The sequence below is a fragment of the Nuphar pumila genome, chromosome 16 (assembly GCF_984573655.1).
Source record: "Nuphar pumila chromosome 16, dmNupPumi1.hap1.1, whole genome shotgun sequence".
Taxonomy (NCBI): Eukaryota; Viridiplantae; Streptophyta; class Magnoliopsida; order Nymphaeales; family Nymphaeaceae; genus Nuphar; species Nuphar pumila.
This window is the reverse complement of record NC_143264.1, coordinates 12834516-12860445: the sequence shown is the minus strand read 5'-3', so window position 1 is coordinate 12860445 and position 25930 is coordinate 12834516. Positions and strand designations below refer to the sequence as shown.

General features: G+C 37.2%; 1 protein-coding gene across 1 annotated transcript in view; it reads right to left on the bottom strand.

The window, feature by feature from the left end:
* Positions 1–267: 267 nt before the first annotated feature.
* The window catches only part of LOC149812949 (biogenesis of lysosome-related organelles complex 1 subunit 2-like), a 36096-nt gene continuing 10433 nt past the window's right edge, over positions 268–25930 (bottom strand). Inside the window, exon 2 of the mRNA XM_089991591.1 lies at positions 268–695. Within this exon, the coding sequence (XP_089847717.1) occupies positions 417–695 (279 nt within the window). The 3' untranslated portion in view covers positions 268–416. The remainder of the gene's footprint in view (positions 696–25930) is intronic.

Here is a 25930-nt window from a genome sequence, read left to right as displayed (position 1 = left end):
TAGACCCAACTACTCAGGTGGATGGGGCCCCTCTGCTTTTCTAAGACTAGACGTTAATAACAAAAGCAGTTGATGCATTTACCAGTGTGGTAGTGCACAATGGAGAGAGAGAGAGAGAGAGAGAGATGTTGCAGGAAAAGACAAGATTTTTTCTAACAAATGATGAGATATTCAAAAAATATCACTCAATAATGAAAGAAACTCCCCATTTGGTTAGTTTCTTTGATTCATTTAGCACGAAGTGGGAAGAAACTTACAGCTTCGATCTGGTCTGAATGCAATGTTTTTTGCTTTTCATATTCGCTTGTCTCTCTCTCTCGCCATGCCTTAAATTTACATGCATGAATGGCACACTGAGCATCAAACATCATCAAAATGGGCTGTCTGGGACCAGATAACTGTCTAGTTTCAATAATCTAATTCATTGGTTTAGGAAGTAAATCCTGGTATGCAGGTCGCACCTTCGTTTCCAGCAAACGGACATAGTTATCAAGCATTGAGATCACAGCTTCAAATTCAGTTACTTGTTGCTCTATTGAATCTATCTGCTGAACATACTCGTCGAAATTGCCATTTTTTGTCTTTAGTTGCTCAACAAACACTCTTAATCCAGAAGCAAAATCTCCAAAATTTTGGTATTCTTCTGCTACTTTGAGGTTCATCTTCTCCAAAAGCTCTAGAAGGTTTCCCGTTCCCTGCAAAAAAAGATCCTTGTCTTTTCAATAATTCTCAGGTTACAGTGTCTGAACAGACATACTGATAGCATTCAGTAATACAGAAGATGAGCATGGACCCTGCAAATGGATGACATGCACAAAGTGAGAACTTATTCATGAATCATCCAAGCTAGTAAGCCCACACCAACTTGGGCCAATCCACCATGAACCAATGTGGGCTACCAATTCTCCAACATGACTCTGGGTGGAATAGTCTTAACCATAGACAGAAAATCAAGAAAGAAGTTGCACGCTGCAACAAACTGTCGATCAATACAACAGAATGACCCTCTAAAACACACAATACATAGCCATTAAGGTATATTATCCAAATATGAATCCTAAAAGATTAAACGTAGTTCGTCTACCAAAGAAACATTAAAAGATGAAAACGTACTGCAGTATTTGAATAGTAAATGTACAATAGACTAAGAATATCTACCTGACCACAGTTGGAAATAATTTTAGCTGATTGAGCTGGTGTAAAACCAGAGTTACCAGTCGAGGAAGCGATACGGGAAGCAAGAGCGGGAAGCGAGGCACTTTCAAAATTTTAGGAAGCGGGAAGCATGGGACTACTTATACCATGTAATAAACCCAAATATTAAAATAGAAAATTTTTTGAACTTCAAAGTACCACTGCGTGAGGACTCAGATCCCTACCAGTCATACAACTATACCATTAGATTTCGTGCAGCTTCCATATGAAATAAGAAAGATGACCAAATAAACTCAGTTAAAACACAAAATGTGAAATGCTTCTCAACCAATATACTGTTTTTTTTTCATGGGACTCGCATAAGAATATAAATCATCATCGTATTGATAACACAAAAGATAAAGACCACCATGTTATTGCAACAGGAAAATAAAACAAATAATCTCTAACAATCCCCTATTCCCTAAATGTACCTTCTAGAGAGAATAAAGGGATCAAACCTGCAACACAAACCTCTACTCACGAGTTGAACCTCACACAGGTCAGACACCAGCCCTATATCACTTGAAAACTCTTCATCAATGCGAAATACGGGTCCACCATTTGGGGGAAACAATTTGGATGGGTCGAAACAGGTCTAAAGTCTAAACTCATTGACTGACCTTATTTCCCCACCTTAACGTCCTCTGAGTAGCCACACAAATCTCAGATTTCCAGAAAGTGCACCAAAATAAAATTAAGTTAGACAATGATGTCCCAAACCCTAGGTAGAGAATCGGATCTCCAAGGACCAAAACTTTCAGAAAATAAAACTGATAAGCTTTCCATTTTCAGAAGATCAAGGTTACGGTTACAAGGCAACGGTAAGCTATAAGCAACCCAATAAATAATGATAAACATAGATAGAATAAATTGTTTCCAACAGCATGCACATGAATAAGCAATTCTGCAGAACCGACAAAGAGTGTAAAACATATTCCCATTTCGTCATGCTATTCATAACCTAAATGTCATATTGTTGAAAAAGTGTATTTTGGATATTAAGACCCGGGTCCATTGTGTATACAGTCTGAATATTAGGACCCGAGTCTTAAGTATGGTCCATTGTATGTTTTATTTCTTTTGGGTCTTTCGGGTCTGGACATTACACCAGACCTGGACCCTCTGTTCATTTACACTTATTAATACAATGTTTAGGTCACGATTTCATAACATTGAAATCGTGACAGCCGCACCCTTTGTTCTTCTATTTCCTTCTTCTCTTTTCTCATTTCACAGGTTTCTCTCGAACTTACGTGGTATCAAAGCCGAGATCCAGGATCGAAGGGGCTTCAAAGAAGGGTTCCACCAGAACTAGAGGTCTGAGGTTTTTATCTCTCTCGTGCTTTTCTCCTCTCTGTGGATTCACGTTTCACGTGAAATCCCTAATTTCATCATCGTGTTTCTCTCATGTATCTCCTCTCTGTGGATTCACGTTTCACGTGAAATCCCTAATTTCATCATCGTGTTTCTCTCCTTTATCTCCTCTCTGTGGATTCATGTTTCACGTGAAATCCCTAATTCCATCACGGTAACGTGAAACTTTGAAACATCCAAAAGGATCGTTTCTCTCCCCGATTTTCTGGCTCAAATATTCTTCAATATTCTGTCCTCCTCCTTCTTCGTCTGATATACCCAGATCTGATTGCATCTTTGCAGTGAGGCATTTTCCCTTCTGCGTGTTCCTTTTCTTTGATTGAAGTATCAATTCATTCCTAACCAGCGTCTCTATCTCCATTTTGTATTTCTATTCTTGCTGTCTTATTTGGTATTCAGAAAACAGTTGACAGTTCATGTTATTTTACCTGTGCTTTATCTGCTATTTGTTCAATTTTTTTATTGCTTCAAACATAAGCCTTATAAAAGGAGAAAAGAAAATTTTTCTGGATCTGACAGACTCAGATCGCCAATCTCTTGAAAAGTGACAGTTGAGCAGCAAAAAAAAAGGAAGGGGTGACCAGTACCCTTCTCGGCAACAAATTGAGTATTTCACTTCGTGATTGTTATTGTTAATTTTCTTCTCCCTCCTTTCTCTTCATGGATTCACATTCCTCTCAATCGAGCATTTCTTCAAATTTTCTCAATCAGCTTGTTTCCGAAAAGCTAAACACCTCAAACTTCTTGATCTGGAAGAGACAAATTATCCCTTTTATAAGGAGCCAAGGACTCTTAGGCCACCTGGATGGAACCACTCCATTGAAATTCCACTAGAGGGGGGGTGAATAGTGAAATACGATAAAGATCGATAAAATAAAATAATCAGGCAATAAGGCACAACACATAAAACACAGAATTTATATTGGTTCGGTCAGTATCCAGTCCCCAAGCAAACCACTTGAGCTTTCCACTATAACATCCGAGTCACCGGATAAATAGTACAACACCCTCTTCCTCAGAGGTCTTCTTCTCTCAACAGAGAAGGGGCACACCCTCTTCCACAGAGGTCTTCTTCTCTCAACAGAGAAGGACAACACCCTCTTTCACAGAGGTCTTCTTCTCTCAACAGAGAAGGGCAACACCCTCTTTCACAGAGGTCTACTTCTTTCAACAAAGAAGGAATACAGTGAATAACAGAGTTACAATACTTCCTATAGAACCTTCAGAATGATATGAATGCACGAATGAAGGATTCTCAGAATGTTCTGTTTGTCACTCAGAGGATGCTCTTTGTCAAAGAGCTGGACTTGACTTTTTCTCTTTTCTTTCTTTTCTTTCTTTTCTTTCTTTTCTTTTTCTCTTTCCTTTTCAAGGCTCTCTTTTCAAATATCGAATAGGAATTTTTCTCGTTGTAAGCTCACACGTCTATTTCATTCCATTGTTTGAATAGTTTATTTGAGTGTGTTTATATAGCTTTTAAAAAGTAGTCGTTACATTTTGGAATTGTAACTTTTTGAAATGTGAAATGTTATATCATTTCAAAAATATCTTTTAGAGAAGTTCGAGAATGCCTTTTTCCATAAAAGTAAAATAGAGGGTACACTAGTCGTTGTAGTATTTTAGGTAATACATATTTTATGTAAAAAGTCTATTTCTTACAATAGTACATTGAACGTTGGGTTGTAGTTTTGTCTTTATTCTAATTAATGATTTGAGGTACATAAGTACTTCTTTACTTTAAATGAGTGTAAGTACAATGAGTGTTTTGAGATATTTATTTGTACATAGTCATGTCAAGTGTTTTCTTTATGTTGTGTTTTTCAAAGTCTTCAGAGAGAATGAGGACCAAAAGAAGGTCGATATTCTTTGAGAAGGATATTAACAAGGATTTGTTACAGGAGGTATTTAATGCTTTGTAAAGAGAATGATGACTTCAAGTAAGTCGACATTCTATGGTTTTGTAAAAAGGTAACTAAAGTCCTTTCAAAAACATATTTTATTTGTTTTTCTTTTGTATAGCCGATTTATGTTTTTGTCTTCTTCTTATATTAGAAACATTTCTTTAAAGAAGGTAACTAGAGTCTTTTCAAAAGCATATTATATTTGTTTTTCTTTTGTGTAGCCGATTTATGTTTTTGTCTTTTTCCTACATTTCTTTTTCATGTTGTCTTGTATATAGTGTAAGGTACAATTATTACATGACAAAATATCTTTTTCATAAAAGGTTGTAAGAAGGTACAATTATTGGTTTTCAAAAAGGAGCTTTTTGAAACTATCGTATACTTTTATGATATAGTGTTTATGAATGAGTATGTAATATGTAATATGCAATATGCATGTTCCTGAAGGTTCTGTTACATATGACTCTAAAGAAGAAAAAAAGTCTTCATCTTGAGGTAGCCGATCTCTTCATTTGAACTTTAGGAATGCATGGCTCATCAAGCTTTTTCTTCAAGGAGTATGATTGCACCATAGTTGTACTTGAACAGGAAGTCTCCATCCTTATTGGGTGAGATATCCTTGCATCAAATACTCGTTAGATTTATAGCAAAACATATTCAGTCATAATATAACATTTTTCAAGAGGACATTATCATATCATATAAAATCAAATACGACAGTGTATCATATTATGTGACATCAAAACAGAGTTTCTCAACATTCTCCCCCTTTTTGATGATGACAAAATATGCTCTCCCTGTCAAAAAGACATTATGCATAAAAATAATAATATGATAAAAAAATTGAAAAATGTTTAAAGAGAGTATTTCTCCAATAATGGAGACAGGTTTTCTCCCCCTTTGTCATGGACAAAAATGAAGGGATCAGAGTAAGAGAGTTATTACAGACCAAATATTACAGTCCAAAAGTAATTAAAAGTTATTACAGACAAAAAAAAATGAATTTATCTCGAAGGTGGAGGAGGTGAATGTGTTCGGTCGGCACGATTCCGCTTGCGAGTCTGCTGCAAAAAGGGCTTGATTACGAAGGATACGATCCTGAGAGTGCTCGATATCCATCATAGCAGAAAAGTAATTGAAGGAGGATGTTGGATCTGCTTCATCAGAGCCGGGCATGTGCAGGGACCTTAGATTGAAGGTGGTATCATCGAGGACCTGAGAGGGACGGAGGATGACTTCGTTGTGAAGGGGTACTTTGAAGTATTTGAGAATGGGAGTTATGAAACACCCAAAAAGAAGAGGCTCGAATTTTTTATAATGAATAAAAAGGTCGAAAAGAATGGATGACCAGTTTATCGGAAGAGAAGAAAAAATTGCGTAGATAAGAAGAGAGATTTTTCGAGGAACTAATCTCTGGCGGGGAAGCTTGGGATAGATGTTGTGGAGAAGAATCTGGGCAAGTAGTTGAGCATGAGGTTGGAGATTCCTCATGTGCCATGGAAGTTGGTAGCAGTTGGTGCAGAGAAGTATTTTTCGAAGTACTGATCGTTCGATTGGTACTATGGTGTTAAGGTCGGTACCGGTGGAAGGTAGGTTTAGAATTCTACCTAGGTCGGAAGCATCGAAAATCATCAGCTTTCCTCGGACTTTGCTGGTGATTGTGGGTTGTTCATGATCAGTAGAGAAGTTGGTATAAAACAGTCGAACTAGTTCGGGATAATAGGCAGCTTGGGATGAAGATCCTAGTAGAGGTTTGAGTTCAGGGAGATAGGTGTCTAAGTCAAAGAGCATGAAGTCGTCGAAGTTAACCAATTTACCTTCATGAATGGGGCGAGAGCAGAGTAAGTTGTAATTGTGAAACAAATCTGGATACCTTAGATCTGCTGCAGTAATCACATTGTTGGAGGAGGAAGAGGCCATTGCAAGAGTTTGTAAGGAAAAAGGACTAAGAAGGGCGAGTTTGAAGTGGGCAATAGTTTGTAGGATGATAGATAGATACGAGTGGAATTGGTGTGTGATGAACCAATCCATTAAATAGAGAAATGAAAATAATTTTGATAGGTTTTGAATGACATTGGAAGTGAGTGATTTTTAGATTTTAGTCAAATAAGGAAATCCGTGAGTAGTAAGTTAAGAGACTTGTGAATGACAAATCAAATCAATGTTTGAGGATAGTGTATTATATTAGGTTGAGAAGGATATAGTATTGATATATATAGTATATATATGGGTTTTACTATGGGTGAGTTTATCGACTAGTGAGAGAAGCCATTAATAGAGTATACGTAATCTATGATATAACAAATGATATAGTAAAAAAATTTACGTGAGAACATAGCAACTAGATCTTTTAGAAAAAGGTAAAAGAACCAAAAAAAATAATCATTCGATTTTAACTAATGAAAAGCATGAGTTCTCATAAACTAATATGTTATCAAGTAGAAAGGTGAAACAATTTATCGTAAGAGAAGTTTTCACAAAAGGACAAAAATAATAAAGGAGTTATGAGATGTTGTGATAGCTTTTAATATAATTAGTTTTTATGGATATGAGTGAAAGGAGATAGGACAAGGAGTCATAATGGATGTGTACTTGAAAGATAACAAGTTGAAAGACATAAAGAATGTGTCTTCTAAGAGTTTAACGTATACGTGAATATGGAAACCTAGTTTGACTAACAAAAAACGATAAGAAGAAAAGCTATTTAAAATAAGATTTTAACAAAACTTATAAGAAGTATTATAATAAGTGTGATTAATTTATAAGTCACTTAGTTTGCATATTCCTAGTTCTCTTCTAATTCGTGTAAAGTCTTCATGTTTCAATGGTTTAGTGAATATGTCTGCTAACTGTTGATTAGTGGGTATGAATTCTAGTTTAATTATGTTGTTTAAGACTTGTTCTCTTAAGAAGTGGTGTCTTATTTGAATGTGCTTAGTTCGTGAGTGTAAAATAGGATTCTTAGATAAGTTTATAGCACTCGTATTATCACAAAAAATAGTTGTATTTTCAAAATTTAAACCAAAATCTTTTAAGGTTTGTTTCATCCAGATAACTTGTGTACAGGCTAGGCTAGCAGCAATGTATTCGGCTTCAGTAGTTGATAAGGATACACAGTTTTGTTTCTTACTGAACCATGATACTAGTGAGTGCCCTAGCATATGACATGTTCCACTTGTGCTTTTTCTGTCAGATTTACTTCCAGCAAAGTCAGCATCGCTGTATGAGATTAGATCAAATGTAGAGGATTTTGAATAGAATAATCCAAAATCAACTGTGTCTTTTAAATATCTCATTATTCTTTTTACAGCTTTAAGATGTGATTCTTTTGGATTTGACTGAAATCTAGCACACAAGCAAACACTGAACATAATATCTGGACGGCTAGCAGTTAAATAAAGAAGTGATCCTATCATACCTCGGTATACCTTTGTATCAACAGACTTACCATCTTCATCTTTGTTCAAAACAGTAGTAGTGCTCATAGGAGTAGATTTTGAAGCAGTTGAGTTCATGTTGAACCTCTTCAGAAGTTCACGAGCATACTTAGATTGATTGATGAAAACTTCATCCTTGGTTTGCTTAATATGCAGTCCAAGAAAGTAGGTGAGTTCTCCCATCATACTCATTTCAAATTCTTTCTGCATGGACTTAGAAAATTCTTCACAAAGAGTGCTGTTAGAAGATCCAAAGATGATATCGTCGACATATATTTGAACAATTAGGGTATGATTATTCACTACTTTAACAAATAATGTAGAGTCTGCTTTGCCAACAGAAAAACCAGTTTTTAATAGAAAGGTTTTAAGTCTATCATACCAAGCACGAGGTGCTTGTTTTAAACCATATAAAGCACGTTTGAGTTTAAAAACATGATCTGGGTATTGTTCATTTTCAAATCCTGGAGGTTGTTTTACATAAACTTCTTCATTTATAAAACCATTTAAGAAAGCACTTTTAACATTCATTTGATATAATTTGAAATCCATATAGCTTGCATATGCTAGAAACATTCTAATAGATTCAAGTCTAGCAACAGGAGCAAATGTTTCATCAAAATCAATACCTTCCTCCTGGTTGTATCCTTGAGCTACTAATCTGGCCTTGTTTCTTATAACATTACCTGTTTCGTCTAGCTTGTTTCTGAAGATCCATCTTGTCCCAATGATTGGATGATCCTTTGGTCTAGGTACAAGATCCCAAACTTCATTTCTTTGGAATTGATTCAGTTCTTCAGTCATGGCTAGCATCCAGAACTCATCAATGATGGCTTCATCAATCTTCTTTGGTTCAAGTTGAGAAATGAATGCCATATTTGCAATTCGTTCTAACTGAGCTCTAGTCTGAACCCCCTTTGTCAGTTCTCCCAAAATTTGCTTTTGAGGATGATCTTTGATATCGACAAATGTTCTTTGATGATCATCTTCATTAGACTTAGCTGTGTTATCTAAAAATAAATATGTACTTTCAACATCATCATCATTAGTTTGCTCATGAACAGATTGATCAATAGATTCACAAAAACTAACATGCATAGATTCTTCAATAGTATTATGACTCTTATTGAAAACTCTGTATGCTTTACTATGACTTGAATATCCTAAGAATATGCCTTCAACAGATTTAGCATCAAACTTATCCAGGCTATCTTTTGTGTTTAGGATAAAGCATTTACATCCAAAGACTTTGAAATAGTCTATTCTTGGAGTTCTGTCATAGAATAGTTCATAGGGAGTTTTATTTAATAAGGGTCTAATGAGAACTCTATTTGTTATGTAGCATGCAGTATTAACAGCTTCTGCCCAAAAAGATTTAGCAAGATTATTGTGTTGGAGCATAGTCCTGGCAGATTCCTGAGGTGTTCTATTCTTTCTTTCTACTACACCATTTTGAGGTGCAGCTCTAGGAAAGGCAAAGTTATGAGAAATACCATGCAAGTTACAAAAATTTATAAAGAGTTCATTTTCAAATTCCCCTCCATGGTCACTACGGATTTTAACAATAGAACAAGATTTTCGTTTTGTAATTTTTTACATAAGATTTCAAACTGACAAAATGTGTCACTTTTGTTTTTCAAAAATATTACCCAAGTAAATCTTGAGTAATCATCTACAATGACAAAAGCATATCTATTATGATTAAGGCTAGCTACCCTAGAAGGACTAAAAAGGTCCAGGTGGAGAAGCTCTAAAGGTCTTTTACTTGAAATGACATTTTTTTATTTGAAAGAAGATTTTGACAATTTTCCTAATTGACATGCATCACAAAAATAATCATTTTTAAAAGATATGTTGGGTAACCCACGTACTAACTTATCTTTAGCCAGTTTAGACATGTATTTAGAATTGACATGACCCATTCTCATGTGCCATAGATGTTGAGTGTTATTATTAGCTATGAGGCAATGTTCTGTGATGTTTTCTAGGTATAATTCATATATATTATTCTTTCTTATACCTTTTAAGATGATGTTTTCGTTGGTGTCTGCTATGAGGCATGCATCATGATTAAAGCTAACATTATAACCTGTGTCACACATTTGACTGATACTTAGTAGGTTATGTTTTAAGCCTTTAACAAGGAGAACGTCTTTGATAAGAGGTCTATCTATGTTACCAATACTACCAATGCCAATTATCAAACCTTTGTTGTTATCTCCAAAGGTGACGGTTCCTCCTTCTTTATGATGAAGAACAGCAAAAAGGTCTGGATGTCCTGTCATGTGTTTTGAACATCCACTGTCTAGAATCCATCTGTTCTTCTTATTTGGAGCCTGCAAATCATCAAGTAAAATTTCTTTTTGGTACCCAATCGGGTCCCTTTCTGTTAGACCTTGGAACCCATATCCATTTTGATTTGGGTTTGTCTACAACCTTAGAGGAGTTAAAAAGATTAGCATTATAATACTCCTTATTTGGTTCAGATGAACTTTTCACAAATGTGGTCTTTTGATTCATACAAGAAGGTTTTTTGAAATGAGAGTAGCCAATACCATTCTTGTAGAAAGAGACTTTCTGAGAGGATAAGAGTTTATCCAAGTTCTCTTTACCTTTAGTAAACTTGAAAACCGTTTTCATGAGGTTCTCAGTTTTACTTTTTAGCTCTAAAATTTCTACTTGCAGATTTTTAGTTTTGGAGCTAGTAGAAGAAATTTCAGACATAAGCATAAGGTTTTTCTTTTTTAACTCAGAATTTTCACTGCTGAGCTTTTCATTCTTTTGGGAAAGCTTTAGATTTTCAGATTTTAAATCTTTATTTTTGAAACTCAATTTTCTAGATTCTTCAAATAGTTCTTGAAAAGCATCTAGAAGTTCTTCAAAGGAAAAATCAGAGATTTCACTTACCGAACTTTCGTTTGCCATGAAGCACATATTTGTAGTTTCGGCTTCATCATCACTTGACTCTTCACTGCTGGATGGTTCTGAATCATCCCATTGAGCATGCAGAGCCTTTTTCTTGAAGAACCTCTTCTTAGGTTCCTCAGTCTTGGACTTTCTTTTGAGAAGGGGACAGTCACGTCTCAAGTGACCTGGCTTGTTACACTGATAGCATATGGGATCTTCCTTAGGATCTTTTCTTTCCTTGTGCTTGTTTGGAAGCCGGTTCCTTCTCATGAAGAGCTGGAATTTTTCTGGTTAGTAGCGCAATTTCGGATTCTTTGTCTGAGTCTTCATTCTCAGATAGAGCTGGGAAAGCCAAAGTTTTCTTTATTGGTTGCTCTTCTTCCCTTCTTTCTTTCATGTGGACTTCATAGGCCATAAGATTGCCTATTAAGTCGTCCAAAGTAAGCTTAGATAAATCTTCAGCTTCTTCAATAGCTGTAGTCTTTTTCTCCCAATCAGTTGTGAGAGATCTCAAGATTTTCTTCACCTTTTCAGTCTGGGAATATGTTACACCCAGAGATTTCAGATCGTTGGTGATGTTGGTGAATTTGGTAAACATCTCTGTGATGGGTTCATCTTTGTTCATTTTGAACAACTCATATTTTCTAACAAGAGATGAAATTTTGGCTTCTTTCACTTTGTTGGTTCCTTCATGAATAACTTCCAAAGAATGCCAAATGTCATATGCAGATTCACATATAGATATTCTATTGAATTCGTTCTGATCAATGGCATAATATAAGGCATTCATAGCCTTTGCATTTAGGTTTGTCATTTTCTTTTTTTCATCAGACCATAAGCTATAGTCTGCGGATGGAGATGTGTATGGATGCTCAACAATTTTCCATACAGCAAAATCTATGGATTTGAGAAATATAGCCATTCTGCACTTCCAGTATCCATAGTTGGAGCCATTGAAGAAAGGTGGACGAGATGCGTGTTGACCTTCAATATCACGAGCATAAGAGGTAGATGCCATTTGTGCTGGAAGACTTGTTACGTCGAAACCAGCAAACCTGCTCTGATACCAAATGAAATTCCACTAGAAGGGGGTGAATAGTGAAATACGATAAAGATCGATAAAATAAAATAATCAGGCAATAAGGCAAAACACATAAAACACAAAATTTATACTGGTTCGATCAGTATCTAGACCTACATCCAGTCCCCAAGCAAACCACTTGAGCTTTCCACTATAACATCCGAGTCACCGGATAAATAGTACAACACCCTCTTCCTCAGAGGTCTTCTTCTCTCAACAGAGAAGGGCAACACCCTCTTTCACAGAGGTCTACTTCTTTCAACAAAGAAGGAATACAGTGAATAACAGAGTTACAATACTTCCTATAGAACCTTCAGAATGATATGAATGCACGAATGAAGGATTCTCAGAATGTTCTGTTTGTCACTCAGAGGATGCTCTTTGTCAAAGAGCTGGACTTGACTTTTTCTCTTTTCTTTCTTTTCTTTTTCTCTTTCCTTTTCAAGGCTCTTTTTTCAAATATCGAATAGGAATTTTTCTCGTTGTAAGCTCACACGTCTATTCCATTCCATTGTTTGAATAGTTTATTTGAGTGTGTTTATATAGCTTTTAAAAAGTAGTCGTTACATTTTGGAATTGTAACTTTTTGAAATGTGAAATGTTATGTCATTTCAAAAATATCTTTTAGAGAAGTTCGAGAATGCCTTTTTCCATAAAAGTAAAATAGAGGGTACACTAGTCGTTGTAGTATTTTAGGTAATACATATTTTATGTAAAAAGTCTATTTCTTACAATAGTACATTGAACGTTGGGTTGTAGTTTTGTCTTTATTCTAATTAATGATTTGAGGTACATAAGTACTTCTTTACTTTAAATGAGTGTAAGTACAATGAGTGTTTTGAGATATTTATTTGTACATAGTCATGTCAAGTGTTTTCTTTATGTTGTGTTTTTCAAAGTCTTCAGAGAGAATGAGGACCAAAAGAAGGTCGATATTCTTTGAGAAGGATATTAACAAGGATTTGTTACAGGAGGTATTTAATGCTTTGTAAAGAGAATGATGACTTCAAGTAAGTCGACATTCTATGGTTTTGTAAAAAGGTAACTAAAGTCCTTTCAAAAACATATTTTATTTGTTTTTCTTTTGTATAGCCGATTTATGTTTTTGTCTTCTTCTTATATTAGAAACATTTCTTTAAAGAAGGTAACTAGAGTCTTTTCAAAAGCATATTATATTTGTTTTTCTTTTGTGTAGCCGATTTATGTTTTTGTCTTTTTCCTACATTTCTTTTTCATGTTGTCTTGTATATAGTGTAAGGTACAATTATTACATGACAAAATATCTTTTTCATAAAAGGTTGTAAGAAGGTACAATTATTGGTTTTCAAAAAGGAGCTTTTTGAAACTATCGTATACTTTTATGATATAGTGTTTATGAATGAGTATGTAATATGTAATATGCAATATGCATGTTCCTGAAGGTTCTGTTACATATGACTCTAAAGAAGAAAAAAAGTCTTCATCTTGAGGTAGCCGATCTCTTCATTTGAACTTTAGGAATGCATGGCTCATCAAGCTTTTTCTTCAAGGAGTATGATTGCACCATAGTTGTACTTGAACAGGAAGTCTCCATCCTTATTGGGTGAGATATCCTTGCATCAAATACTCGTTAGATTTATGGCAAAACATATTCAGTCATAATATAACATTTTTCAAGAGGACATTATCATATCATATAAAATCAAATACGACAGTGTATCATATTATGTGACATCAAAACAGAGTTTCTCAACATCCAGTACCACTAGAGTTTGTTACGAGAGAAGAGAAAGATGACAAAGGGGTAAGTTCAATTGTGTATGTTAAAAATGTGGAATATCTCAACTGGGAAAGGAAAGATCGGTCAGTGGTCGCATATATCACTTCTACCCTGTCCCAAGAGGTCCTTGTTGTCATTCCCGACAATTGTACAACCCTGCAACTCTGGGAGAGATTGGTTCAGACGTATTCACAGGTTTCACAGGCGAGGATGGTTTTTCTCAAGAGGGAATTTCAGTTGCTAAAAAAAGGTTCCATGACCATCATGAAATATCTGAACAAGATGAAGACTATCACAGACCAACTTGCAGTTATAGGATGTGTGGTAAGTGACAGTGATATGGTGCAACAAACTCTGAGTGGATTGGGATCTGACTACCATATGATCGTTACTTCACTATTGTGTCTACCTACCCTTCCTACCTTTGATGAGTTACGAGCTAAAGTAATTTAGTACGAAATGACTCTGAAGGGTTTCTCTGAAGAAACTCATATTCATACAAATTCCCAAGAAATTCTTGTCACAGGGGTGACTTACAGCCGAGGAAGAGGACGAGGGGGGCAAGGGCGAAGTGGACATGGAGGACGTGGTTTGCTCCCCACTCCGAACATGATGACTCATGCACAGGGACAAAGATCCATCCCCACTTGCTTCCTTTGTAACAAAAGGGGGCATATCAAGGCGAATTGTTGGCACAATCCAGAAAATAAAGGAAAGGCTTCACAGACAGAACCCAAAAGAAATTTCACCAATATCAGAGACAGTGGAGAGATTAAAGACCTGTTGATATCCACCTTGTCAGAATTGAAATTGAAGCAGAATAATCAAGGTGCTTGGTTTGTTGACTCAGGGGCAGCAACTCATATGACTGATGCAGGTAAACTTTCCAACCCTATTCCTTATTTTGGTGAAAGTAAAATTGTCACTGGCGATGGATCCCACCATCCTGTTTCTCATGTTGGAAAAACTGTCATTCCCATGTCACATTCCACCCTTGAAGTTTCTGATGTTCTTCATGTTCCCAACATCAAGAAAAATATTGTCTCTGTTTCCAAACTTATTGATGATAATCATGTTTCAGTTGAATTCACTCTCTTCTCTGTGCAGGTCAAGGACCTTCGCACGAGGGAAACATTCGCTGAAGAAAAGAGACGAGGCAATATGTATGTCTTTGAAGAAGCTCCATGTCATTCCGTTCCCCCTGCTCATCTGGATTCGAAGTCTTCATTAGAGTCGTGTTATTCCTCTTCTGCAAATGTTTTTAGTATTTCTGAATGTAATAAGCCTTTCTTATGGCATAGTCGATTAAGACATTGTGGGAGTCATTTTATTGAGAAACTTGTCTCGAATAATCTCATCCCCAAAGAAAGTCTCAATGGGGATGAGAAAAGTCAGAAGTGTTCCAGTTGTCTTTTATGCAAAAGTCATGTATTGCCTTTTAATTCTATTAATAAGAGAGCTTCAAAACCTTTTGAGATAATTTGTTCTGATATATGGGGACCCGCCCCAGTTGCCTCTGGATCTGCAAGCAGATACTACCTAATCTTTGTTGATAGCTATTCTCGATACACCTGGATATATTTCATAAAAAATAAGTCGGAAGTTTTCCTTTTGTTTCGAAATTTTCTTTCCTTAGTAAAAAATCAATTCTCTGAGTCTATTCAATTTTTCCAATGTGATGGAGGTGGGGAGTTCAGCTTTAGTGACTTTATTTCTTTTCTTCAAAATAACGGGATAGGAAGAAGGGTGTCCTGTCCACACACCCCTCAACAAAATGGGATTGCTGAGCAAAAACATAGGCATATCGTTGAAAGTGCCATGAGTATGCTTCATGACAGTAATCTTCCCATCAATCTGTGGACAAAAGCTTTTCATTCTGCCGTACATGTGATAAATAGACTGCCCATGGTTGTTCCGGAAAATAAGTCCCCTTATTACTGTCTTTTTGGAGCTCATCCTAATTATCATGATTTGCGTGCCTTCGGATGTGTTTGTTATGTGCACATTGATCGGTCCTTGAGAAATAAATTTCAGGACAAGGCTCAAAAGTGTAGATTTGTGGGATACGCAGACGACTACAAAGGATATAGGTGTTATGATCCAACCAAAAAGCGCATCAGAATCTCAATGAATGTTGTCTTTGATGAGCAAAATTTTGATCACAGAGTCGACACAACGGACATGTCATCTAACACAACTGAAGTTTATTATCCTTGGTTGAATTCAGAACTTTTTACCAGTTCCAATGAAGTCTGTCCTCCAGATTGTGTACAACAAGAAGAAAGAATGTTTGAAACCACCGGGACATCGAGATCACAAAATGAGGAAGAAGTATCATCATCCGTACCGGGCAGATACAAGGGCATTTCCTATTCTAGACAGAGAACAAGAACATCAAGTCATCTAAATCCCGTCTCAGCAACCGACCCTACTCCTTCTCATACCCTTAAAGTTAGGAGGTCAAATCGCATACGACATCCTATTGATAGATGGGTGAGCTACAACAACTTTTCCTTGGACCTTCAGCTGTTTTTAACAACCCTCAATAAAGAAGATGAACCTATTATGTACTGTCAGGCAGCTACTTCTACCAAATGGGTAGAAGCCATGAATGATGAAATGCAATCCTTACATGAATGTGGAACCTGGGAAATTGTTCTCAGACTACCTAACAAAAATGTTGTCGGATGCAAATGGGTCTACAAAATAAAGTATAAATCAGATGGAACCATTGAACGATACAAGGCAAGACTGGTGGTAAAGGGGTTCACCCAAGAAGCAGGGCAAGATTATGATGAGACCTTCAGCCTGGTAGTGAGAATGGGAACGATTCGAATCATTCTTTCCCTGGCTGTTGAACATGGATGGAAGCTAAGTCAGCTTGATGTAAAAAATGCGTTTCTGCATGGGGATTTGAAGGAGGAAGTCTATATGGAACAACCTCCTGGATATCAAGAACAAAACTGTAAAACCCATGTGTGCAAGCTAAAGAGAGCTATTTATGGTCTAAAACAAGCATCTTGTTCTTGGTTTGACAGCTTCCCGCTTGAGATTCAAAAGCATGGATTTTCACATTCCCTACTGGACCACTCATTATTCATTTTTAGAAGTCAGAGTGTAACCACCTTACTGTTAATCTATGTTGACGATATTGTCATCACAGGACACTCTGAAGCTCACATCAAAGAAGTAAAAAACTTGCTAGGCCAGAGATTCAAAATGAAAGATCTTGGTGTCTTGCGTTACTTTCTTGGTGTAGAAGTTGACAACCAGGCTCATGGTTTGACTCTCACTCAGCACAATTATACAGTAGATGTTCTCAGTAAGGCAGGTATGAAAGACTGCAAGCCTCTAGGAACTCCAAGTGTGCTTCACCAAAAACTTAGCATTCATGATGGAGACCTGTATGAGGACCCCACCAGATATCGCAGTCTAATAGGGATGTTATAGTATCTCACATTCACTCGCCCTGATATTGTTTATTCAGTCAATCAAGTGTCTCAGTTTATGCATGCACCACGTACTGGACATATGGAAGCGGTTAAGAGGATCCTTAGATATTTGAAAGGAACCATTGGGGACGGATTGATATATTCCCCACAGTCATCTGGCAGCAAGGATGAGCATGAACTTACTGTATATTGTGATGCAGACTGGGCAGGAGACCCTGATGAACGAAGATCTACATCAGGATATTGTGTCTTCATTGGTAGAAATTTAGTCTCTTGGAGTAGCAAAAAACAAAAGGATGTTGCTAGATCAAGCACTGAGGCTGAGTATAGATCCATGGCTGCCGCTACTGCCGAAGCTACTTGGATCAGGCATCTACTAACTGAAGTGGGAGAAAATATATCTCACTCTACCTTGCTGTGTGACAATCAAAGCGCTCTCAACATGTCATTCAATCCCGTACATCACAGTCGTGTTAAGCATATTAAGATCGACCAACATTTTGTGAGACAAAAGGTTGAAGAAAAAGAGATCGAGCCTGAGTTCGTCAATACTGAAAGACAAGTTGCAGACATATTTACAAAAGGTTTGACAAAAGATCGTTTTTGGATGCTTAAAGGCAAGTTGTTCATGGTCCAAAACCATGATCAACTTGAGGGGGGGGGGGGTGAAAAAGTGTATTTTGGATATTAAGACTCGGGTCCATTGTGTATACAGTCTGAATATTAGGACCCGAGTCTTAAGTATGGTCCATTGTATGTTTTATTTCTTTTGGGTCTTTCGGGTCTGGACATTACACCAGACCCGGACCCTCTGTTCATTTACACTTATTAATACAATGTTTAGGTCACGATTTCATAACATTGAAATCATGACAGCCGCACCCTTTGTTCTTCTATTTCCTTCTTCTCTTTTCTCATTTCACAGGTTTCTCTCGAACTTACAATTGCATCTTGTTCCCTAAAAACGAAAGGGAGAACAAAGATGAAGGAAAGAGATGGAAAGAGAGAGGTCGTGGGAGATACAGAGAGAAGAGATGGAGAGAGATGGAGGGAAGAGATGGAAAGAGAGAGAACGTGGGAGATACAGAGAAGAGATGGAGAGAGGAGAGTATGTACCTGAATGGATTCATCGCCGTGGAGGTCGCCGGATGTCGGTGAAGGTCGCCGGATTCTGGGTTCCGCCGATCAGTTGCCAGAGAGAGGAGAGAAGAAGGGAGGAGACTCGGATTGAGCTGCGTGAAAAAACCCTAAAGCCCTTTCGGGTTTTGTTTTCACGGGTTTTTTAAAATCTCTTTTTTGCCCTTTTTTAAAAAACTCGTTCTTTTAATTTTTTTGGGGAAAAAAGTTTAAAAAAAAGACAAATATGTAAATTCGCCCCTTCGTACCCCTTTAATGGGGGTGCGCGTACCCCCCTTTTAATAGGGTATGTGCACCCCATTAAAGGGGTACGCGCACCCCATTAAAGGGGGTACGCGCTTCCCATTTGAAATGTGTGCTTCCCCACGCGTTTCGGAAGCACGACGTTTCGCGCTTCCGAAGCGCGTATCGGGGAAGCGTGCTTCCCCTTCTATAGGGGCGCTTCCGGTAACTCTGTGTAAAACCAAGGCAGACTTTTAACACAAGAAGAGATCCTTTGACATGATCGGGACCATAGATCTAATACATGCATCATAGCAGCAACTTTCTTGAAAACCAGCATTGAGTGAATCAAGAAACTAATATTAATTTCACTGGGATGGCGGCTTGTTAGGAGTTGCAAAAGTCCAAGCAGCTCAACTATTGATGTCACATAACAGAGGCAAGATTTTGAAAAGGTTACACAAATAAAGCAAAAGAAAGGGTGTCATAATATACAGCAGAAGGATGACTCAATAACAACTTAGAAATGCGATCAGTGCACCAACTTGACGGTACTGCTTGGTGCAGCCTGACATTTTCTTCTACCCTCAAGGATCACAAAGCTCACATACAAGGTAAAGAAAAAAAAGGGAAAAATCATGACAAGGTCTAACAAGAACTGAAAAGCAACCAGAGCAATAGGACTCAAGAAAAAGAATCCAATCACCTCAAATATGAGCTAAGAATCAAGGGTGAATTTCAACATGGAATAAAACTGGTGGGATACAACTAAATAGATGAAGATGAAGATAAATGCCTACCAGACTCTTAGCAAATGAAAGGAAAAACCATAGAAAACTATAATCACAGAGAACAGACAATTTCATAAAGCTAGATTGCTTGAGATTTCACCAATATGCCAGCTTAAAAGCATATCCTAAAACTGTTAGAAAATAATACATATATGTATATATATATATATATATAATCTTCTTAATACAAGAGTATGTATATGTATATAAATACATATTTAAAGTATATATGTATATATTTGTAATCTTTTCTTTAATTCTGTAATTTTCCTTTTTATTTATTTTTACCTTTTAGGTTCTTTTGATGTAAACTGTCATCAGTTGAACACTGTCAGCTAATGACAGACTGTGTGCAGCAGAGTCTGTCAGCTAAGAGACGTTGGGACTGTACCCAACGGCTTTAATGGATTGTCATTTTGTTCGTGAAGAATACTTGAAGAAGACTATTGATCTTCCTTATGTAACATCAGAATATCAACTTGCGGATTTCTTCACCAAGGCACTGTGCTCACCAAGATTCAACTTTTTACTTGACAAACTTTCGGTGATTTTACCATAAGTTTGAGGGACGCTGTTAGAAAATAATATATATATATATACTCTTCTTAATATAAGAGTATGTATATGTATAAGTATATGTATATAAATATGTATTTAAAGTATATACGTATATATTTGTAATCTTTTCTTTAATTCTATAATTTTTGTTTTTATTTATTTTTACCTTTTAGATTCTTTTTATGTAAACTGTCATCAGCTGAACATTGTCAGCTAATGACAGACTGTGCTCTAATTAGAGCCGTTGGGTATAGCCCAACGACTCCCTCTCTTTTACACCCTCTATAAATAAGGGCCTTTCAGCCCATTGTAATATATTCAAGAAGGGGTTTTTATCCTAGTGTTCATTAATGAAATAGTGTATTTTATGCACTTTCTTGCTTTTGTGATGTGTAGTATTTGAATGTTACTTTGTGCTAGCCTATGTTTTTGTATGTTTGAAATATCAAGTTATTTGAAAACTTGATTGTTTGTAAGGCTCTTCACATGGTATCAGAGCAAGGTTTATGATCAACGGTGTATTGGTGGGCTACCTCGTAAATTGTGCTTATTCTACTTCGTGGTGGTAACTTCATTTCCTCCTCTAATTTACCATGGGTGAATCTTTTCCACACAATACAAGCAACTCCAACTTTATTCCGCCATTCAAACTTGAATGAAGCAACTATAATATTTGGCCATAACACTTAGAGACATTCATCAAAGGTCAAGGTTTATGGGGATTTGTAAGAGGTACTATTCTTGAACCCACTCTCAAAATTTCATTAGGTGAAAATGGGGTTGAGACTAGTCTTGAAGAAAGAAACAAAGCCATGGAAGAATACTACAAGAAATTGGATGAATGAGAAATGAGAAACACAAAAATTCTTTCATGGATGCTAAGTGGAGTTTAGACAAAAATTGTCTCAAATCTATCATGCTACAAAAAGGCAGATGAGGCGTGAGAATATCTTAAAGGTATGTTTACCGAAAAAGATATGGCTCACAAGTATTATCTTCAAGAAAAGGTTAGAAATATCAAACAAGGAGATAAAAATGTAAGAGATTACTTTCGACCCAATTTGCTCAATTTGAACCCAAAATGGGAAGGTAAGTGTATAGAAATGCGAAGAGTTCAAGTTGGAGAAGATAGACTATTCGCTTTCCTCTATGGTTTGAGACCCGAATTTGAACAAACAAGGGCCTCCCTGCTATCATCTTCATCACCCCCTACTATTCATGAGATTCTCACTAAACTTAGTGGAGAAGAAACTAGGTTAAACATGAGTAAAAATGTTAGCGTTCTTGGTAGTTCTAGCAATGGTCAAGAAGAGGATTGCGCTCTTGCCACATCAAAACCAAGACATTATATTAAGCCATATAAATTGCCCCACTTTAATAGGAATAGAGGAGAATAAAAAATCATTTGCCATAACTGTAATGAGCCCGGTCACATTAGGCCTCAATGTCCTAAATACAAATATAGGCCTCAAGAAAAACGTGTTGTCGTTGCACCATCAAAACAAGATGAAAATACTCTGAATCTCAAGGACCTCACCAAATCATTATCCCAACTAACGGAGGCATTACAACCATTGCTTAAAGGATCTACGTCAGGAGCGGTCATTCCATCCTCTTCTACTCTTGGTATGTGCTCTTTGTTTCTAGATTCAGGAGCTTTTTTTCATATGACTCCACATAAGTCTATATTATCCGAATGTCAATCTAATTCAAATACATCATTTGTTTTCACTGCTGATGGAACTGCCTTAGAAATAGAAGGTGTTGGAACTTTTAAAAATGATTTGTCAAAACATAGCAAATTTTATATTCCAAAAATAAGATTTATACCTAAACTACATCTTAACCTACTTTCAGTTTCGCAAATCTCGGATCATGGATGTGATATCATTTTCTCATCAAATAAATGTTGGGTGCAGGAACGCCAGTCCGAAAAATTGATTCGAGAAGGTTCTAGGCAAGGAGATCTCTATTATATGGATTTTCTTTGTATTCCAAAGGAATCATTTTGTAACATTGCCTATGAAAAGATGTCATCACTCTGTATATGTCTGACCCGATCCATTTATATATTGGATCGGGTCCAGACCCAATTGGTGTAAATGTAAATTATCACGTTAAAGGGGTATTTCTGTACCCTAGGTTTATTTTACTTAAAGTATTTAATAGAATGAAAGGGTAAGTCGATTATCGACAAAACCCCTTTCTCTGAAATCACTCTCCCTCCTCTCTCTCTCTCTCCTCTCGCTCTCTTTCTCTGTTGCAGGTAAGCGTGGAAGATCGAAGGCTCCTTTCTAACATGGTATCAGAGCAGCGTGACGACTGTGCGTGAAGAGCTGCTTTTGTTTCACGGTGGCTTGATTTCACGGTGGCTCGATTTCACGACGACTGTCACACAGTGGCTCGATTTCACGGTGGCTCTATTTCGCGATGACTGTTTCACGGTGACAATTGATTCTTTGGTAAAAGACTGTTTCTCTTTGGTAAAAGACTGTTTCACTCGATTTCACGACGATTGTCACACGGTGGCTCGATTTCACGGTGGCTCTATTTCGCGGTGACTGTTTCACGGTGACAGTCGATTCTTTGGTAAAAGATTGCTTCTCTTTGGTAAAAGACTGTTTCACGGTGACAGTCGATTCTTTCTGACTTCTTTTCACTGTGAGTTCGTGATTCTAAATCTAAATCGACCCTTTCTGGAGATATTCACGGTGAGTTCGTGATTCTGTATCGACCCTTTCTGGAAACATTCACGGTGTGTTCGTGATTCTGAAAAATATATCTCTGATTTCGTGATTCTGAAACTGTTGTTTCGTGGGTTCTGGAAGTATTACTGTTGTGTGAAAATATTTATGAGTTCGTGATTCTGAAATTGTTGTTTTCGTGGATTCTGGAACTGCTGTGCGTGATTCTAAAACTGAACTGATGTATCTCCCATGTTGGAACTGCTGTGCGTGATTCTAAAACTGTTGTTTTCGTGGATTCTGGAACTGCTGTATCTCTGAACTGTTGTGCATGATTTCCCATTTCTGTTGATCTATACCTAAGTGTCAGCCGAGTGCCCTGTCAGTCGAGACCTCGGCTGTGATATCCCTAAAACCCTGTTAGCCGAGTCCTCTGCTGTGAATGGATTCCTCTTATGGACAGTCATGTCTGTCCTCAAGCTTTCTTGGTCAGCTAGTCTCTGAGAAATTGAATAACTTCAATTTCTTAACCTGGAAAAGACAGATCATTCCATTTATAAAGAGTCAGGACCTCTCCGGTCATCTGGATGGATCTGTTCCATCACCTCCAGAATTCCTCTCACAAGAAAAGGCGGACGATAAAGGAGAACAATCTGTTGTTCTTCACAAGAACCCAGAATATGTTGCTTGGATGAAGAGGGATCAATCGTTAGTGGTCTACATCACTTCAACTCTCTCACTGGAAGTCCTTATTGCTCTTCCTGATGATTGTACGGCCAAGGAACTGAGGGATGAGTTAGTTCAGACGTATTCACAAATTTCTGAGGCAAGAATTATGTATCTTAAGCGAGAATTTCAAATGCTGAAGAAAGATTCCATGTCTGTTATGGAATACTTGAACAAAATGAAAGGCATCACGGACCAGTTGGCTGTTGTTGGGTGTCTTGTCAGTGAAAAGGATAAAGTACAACAAACCTTGAGTGGATTGGGGTCAGACTATCATGTTATGACGACTACCTTTTTATGTTTACCAGAACTTCCAAAGTTTGAAGATCTTCGTGCGAAACTATTGCAATATGAGATGACTCTGAAAGGATCTTCTGAAGATTCTCATGGGAATTCAGGAACACAAAATGTGCTGGCTATGGGAATGAGTTATGGTCGAGGACGAGGAAGCTTTTTTCGAGGAAAAGGAGGCCAAGGGAGAAATACCTATGGAGGTCGTGGCATACTTCCGACACCAAATATACAAGGACAAAGACTCATTCCCACTTGTTTTCTATGCAACAAGAAAGGACACATTAAAGCAAATTGTTGGTTTAATCCTCAAAACAAAGGGAAAGCTCCACAAGTAGAGGCTAGGAAGGATGGAGAAGTAAAGGAGTTGTTGTTGGCAGCCTTGGCAAGATTGAATATGAAGCAAAATGACAAAGGAATTTGGTATGTCGACTCTGGAGCAGCTACTCATGTCACAAGTGATGCAGGTAAACTCTTGACTCTTACACCTTATGTTGGTAAGAATAGCATAGTCACAGGAGATGGATCTCATCACTCAATCTCACACACTGGAAATGCCATTATACCAATGTCAAAGTCTTCTCTTAAACTTCCAAGTGTCATCCATGCACCTAATATTCAAAAGAACATTGTTTCTGTCTCAAAACTTGTTGATGATGCCAATGCTTCAGTTGAATTTACTCCCTCTTCTGTTTATCTCAAGGATCTTCACACGAGGAAGACATTCGCTGAAGGAAAACGATGGGGCAACATGTATATCTTTCAAGAAGATCCTTCCTCCATTCATTCCGGCTATTCATCCTTGAAGCCTCACAACGTCAATTTGTTGATTCTGGTTTTATATTCAATATTTCTGAATGTAATAAGCCAAGACTTTGGCATGGTCGTCTTGGCCATTGTGGTTGTCATTTTATTGAAAAACTTGTCTTGAATAATTTTATTCCTAAGTTCAGTCTGAGTTCAGAGGTCGTTGATACAAAGTGTTCTAGTTGTCTTTTATGTAAGAGTCATGTCTTACCTTTTGCTTCCATCAATAAAAGAGCTTCAAGGCCATTTGAGGTCATTTGTTCAGATGTCTAGGGTCCTGCCCCAATTACTTCTCTTTCTGGCAGTAAATACTATCTTATTTTCATTGATAGTTACTCACGTTATACTTGAATATTTTTTATGAATCACAAATCAGAAGTTTTTGGATTGTTCCAAAGATTTCATTCTTTTGTTCAAAATCATTTCTCTACCAACATCCTCAATTTCCAGTGTGATGGAGGAGGTGAATTCTCCTCAAATGACTTTGTTGGTTTCCTTCAACATAGTGGGATAAAGAGAAGAGTGTCTTGCCCGCATACACCTCAACAAAATGGGATTGTTGAAAGGAAGCATCGACATATTATAGAAACTGCAATGAGCATGATGCACGGGAGCAATCTTCCTGTATCATTATGGACTGAGGCCTTTCACTCCACAGTCCATGTGATAAATCGATTGCCCATGAGTATCTTAGAAAATAAGTCACCATATTTCTCTCTTTTTGGCATACAACCTGATTACCATGCATTACGTGTGTTTGGGTCTGTTTGCTATGTTCACATTGACAGCTCACTCAGACACAAGTTCCAAGATAAAGCCTTAAAATGCAGGTTTATAGGATATGCAGAAGACTACAAAGGGTACAGGTGCTATGATCCTCTAACTAAGCGTGTCAAGATATCAAGGAATGTAATTTTCGATGAGATGAACTTTGATGCTCAGGATGCTAATTCTACCCTTCATGCTGATAACTCAAGCCCCAGCATTGAGGTATATTATCCATGGTTAAATTCAGAATTTTTTTCCAATGATAGAGTAGACTGTCCAGAAAATTGCAGTCAGAAGGAGACACATGAGGAATCAGCAAATGAAACTCAAACGGAAGAAACTGTTCTACATGTCTTGGAGCCAGCAAGGTATAAAGGTATTGTGTACACCCGGCGAGAAAAAGAGCCCTCATTGCCCCCACGTACGAGTACGGATTCATCTTCACAGACAATAGATATCAGAAGATCCTCAAGGATTCGGCATCCACTTGACAGGTGAATAAGTTATAAAAAAATTTCATTGGATTTTCAGTTGTTCTTGACATCCATAAGTAAAGAGGAAGAGCCCCTCATGTTCTATCAAGCTGCGAGCTCTAGAAGATGGGTTGAAGCAATGAATGAAGAAATGGAAGCTCTACATGAATGTGGAACATGGGAGATTCTACCCAGGCCACTAAACAGAAATGTTGTTGGGTCAAAATGGGTGTACAAGATAAAGTATAAACCAGACGGGAGCATTGAAAGGTACAAGGCTAGACTTGTAGCCAAGGGATTTACACAAGAGGAAGGCCAAGACTTTGATGAAACTTTTAGTCCTGTAGTTAAAATGGGGACCATTC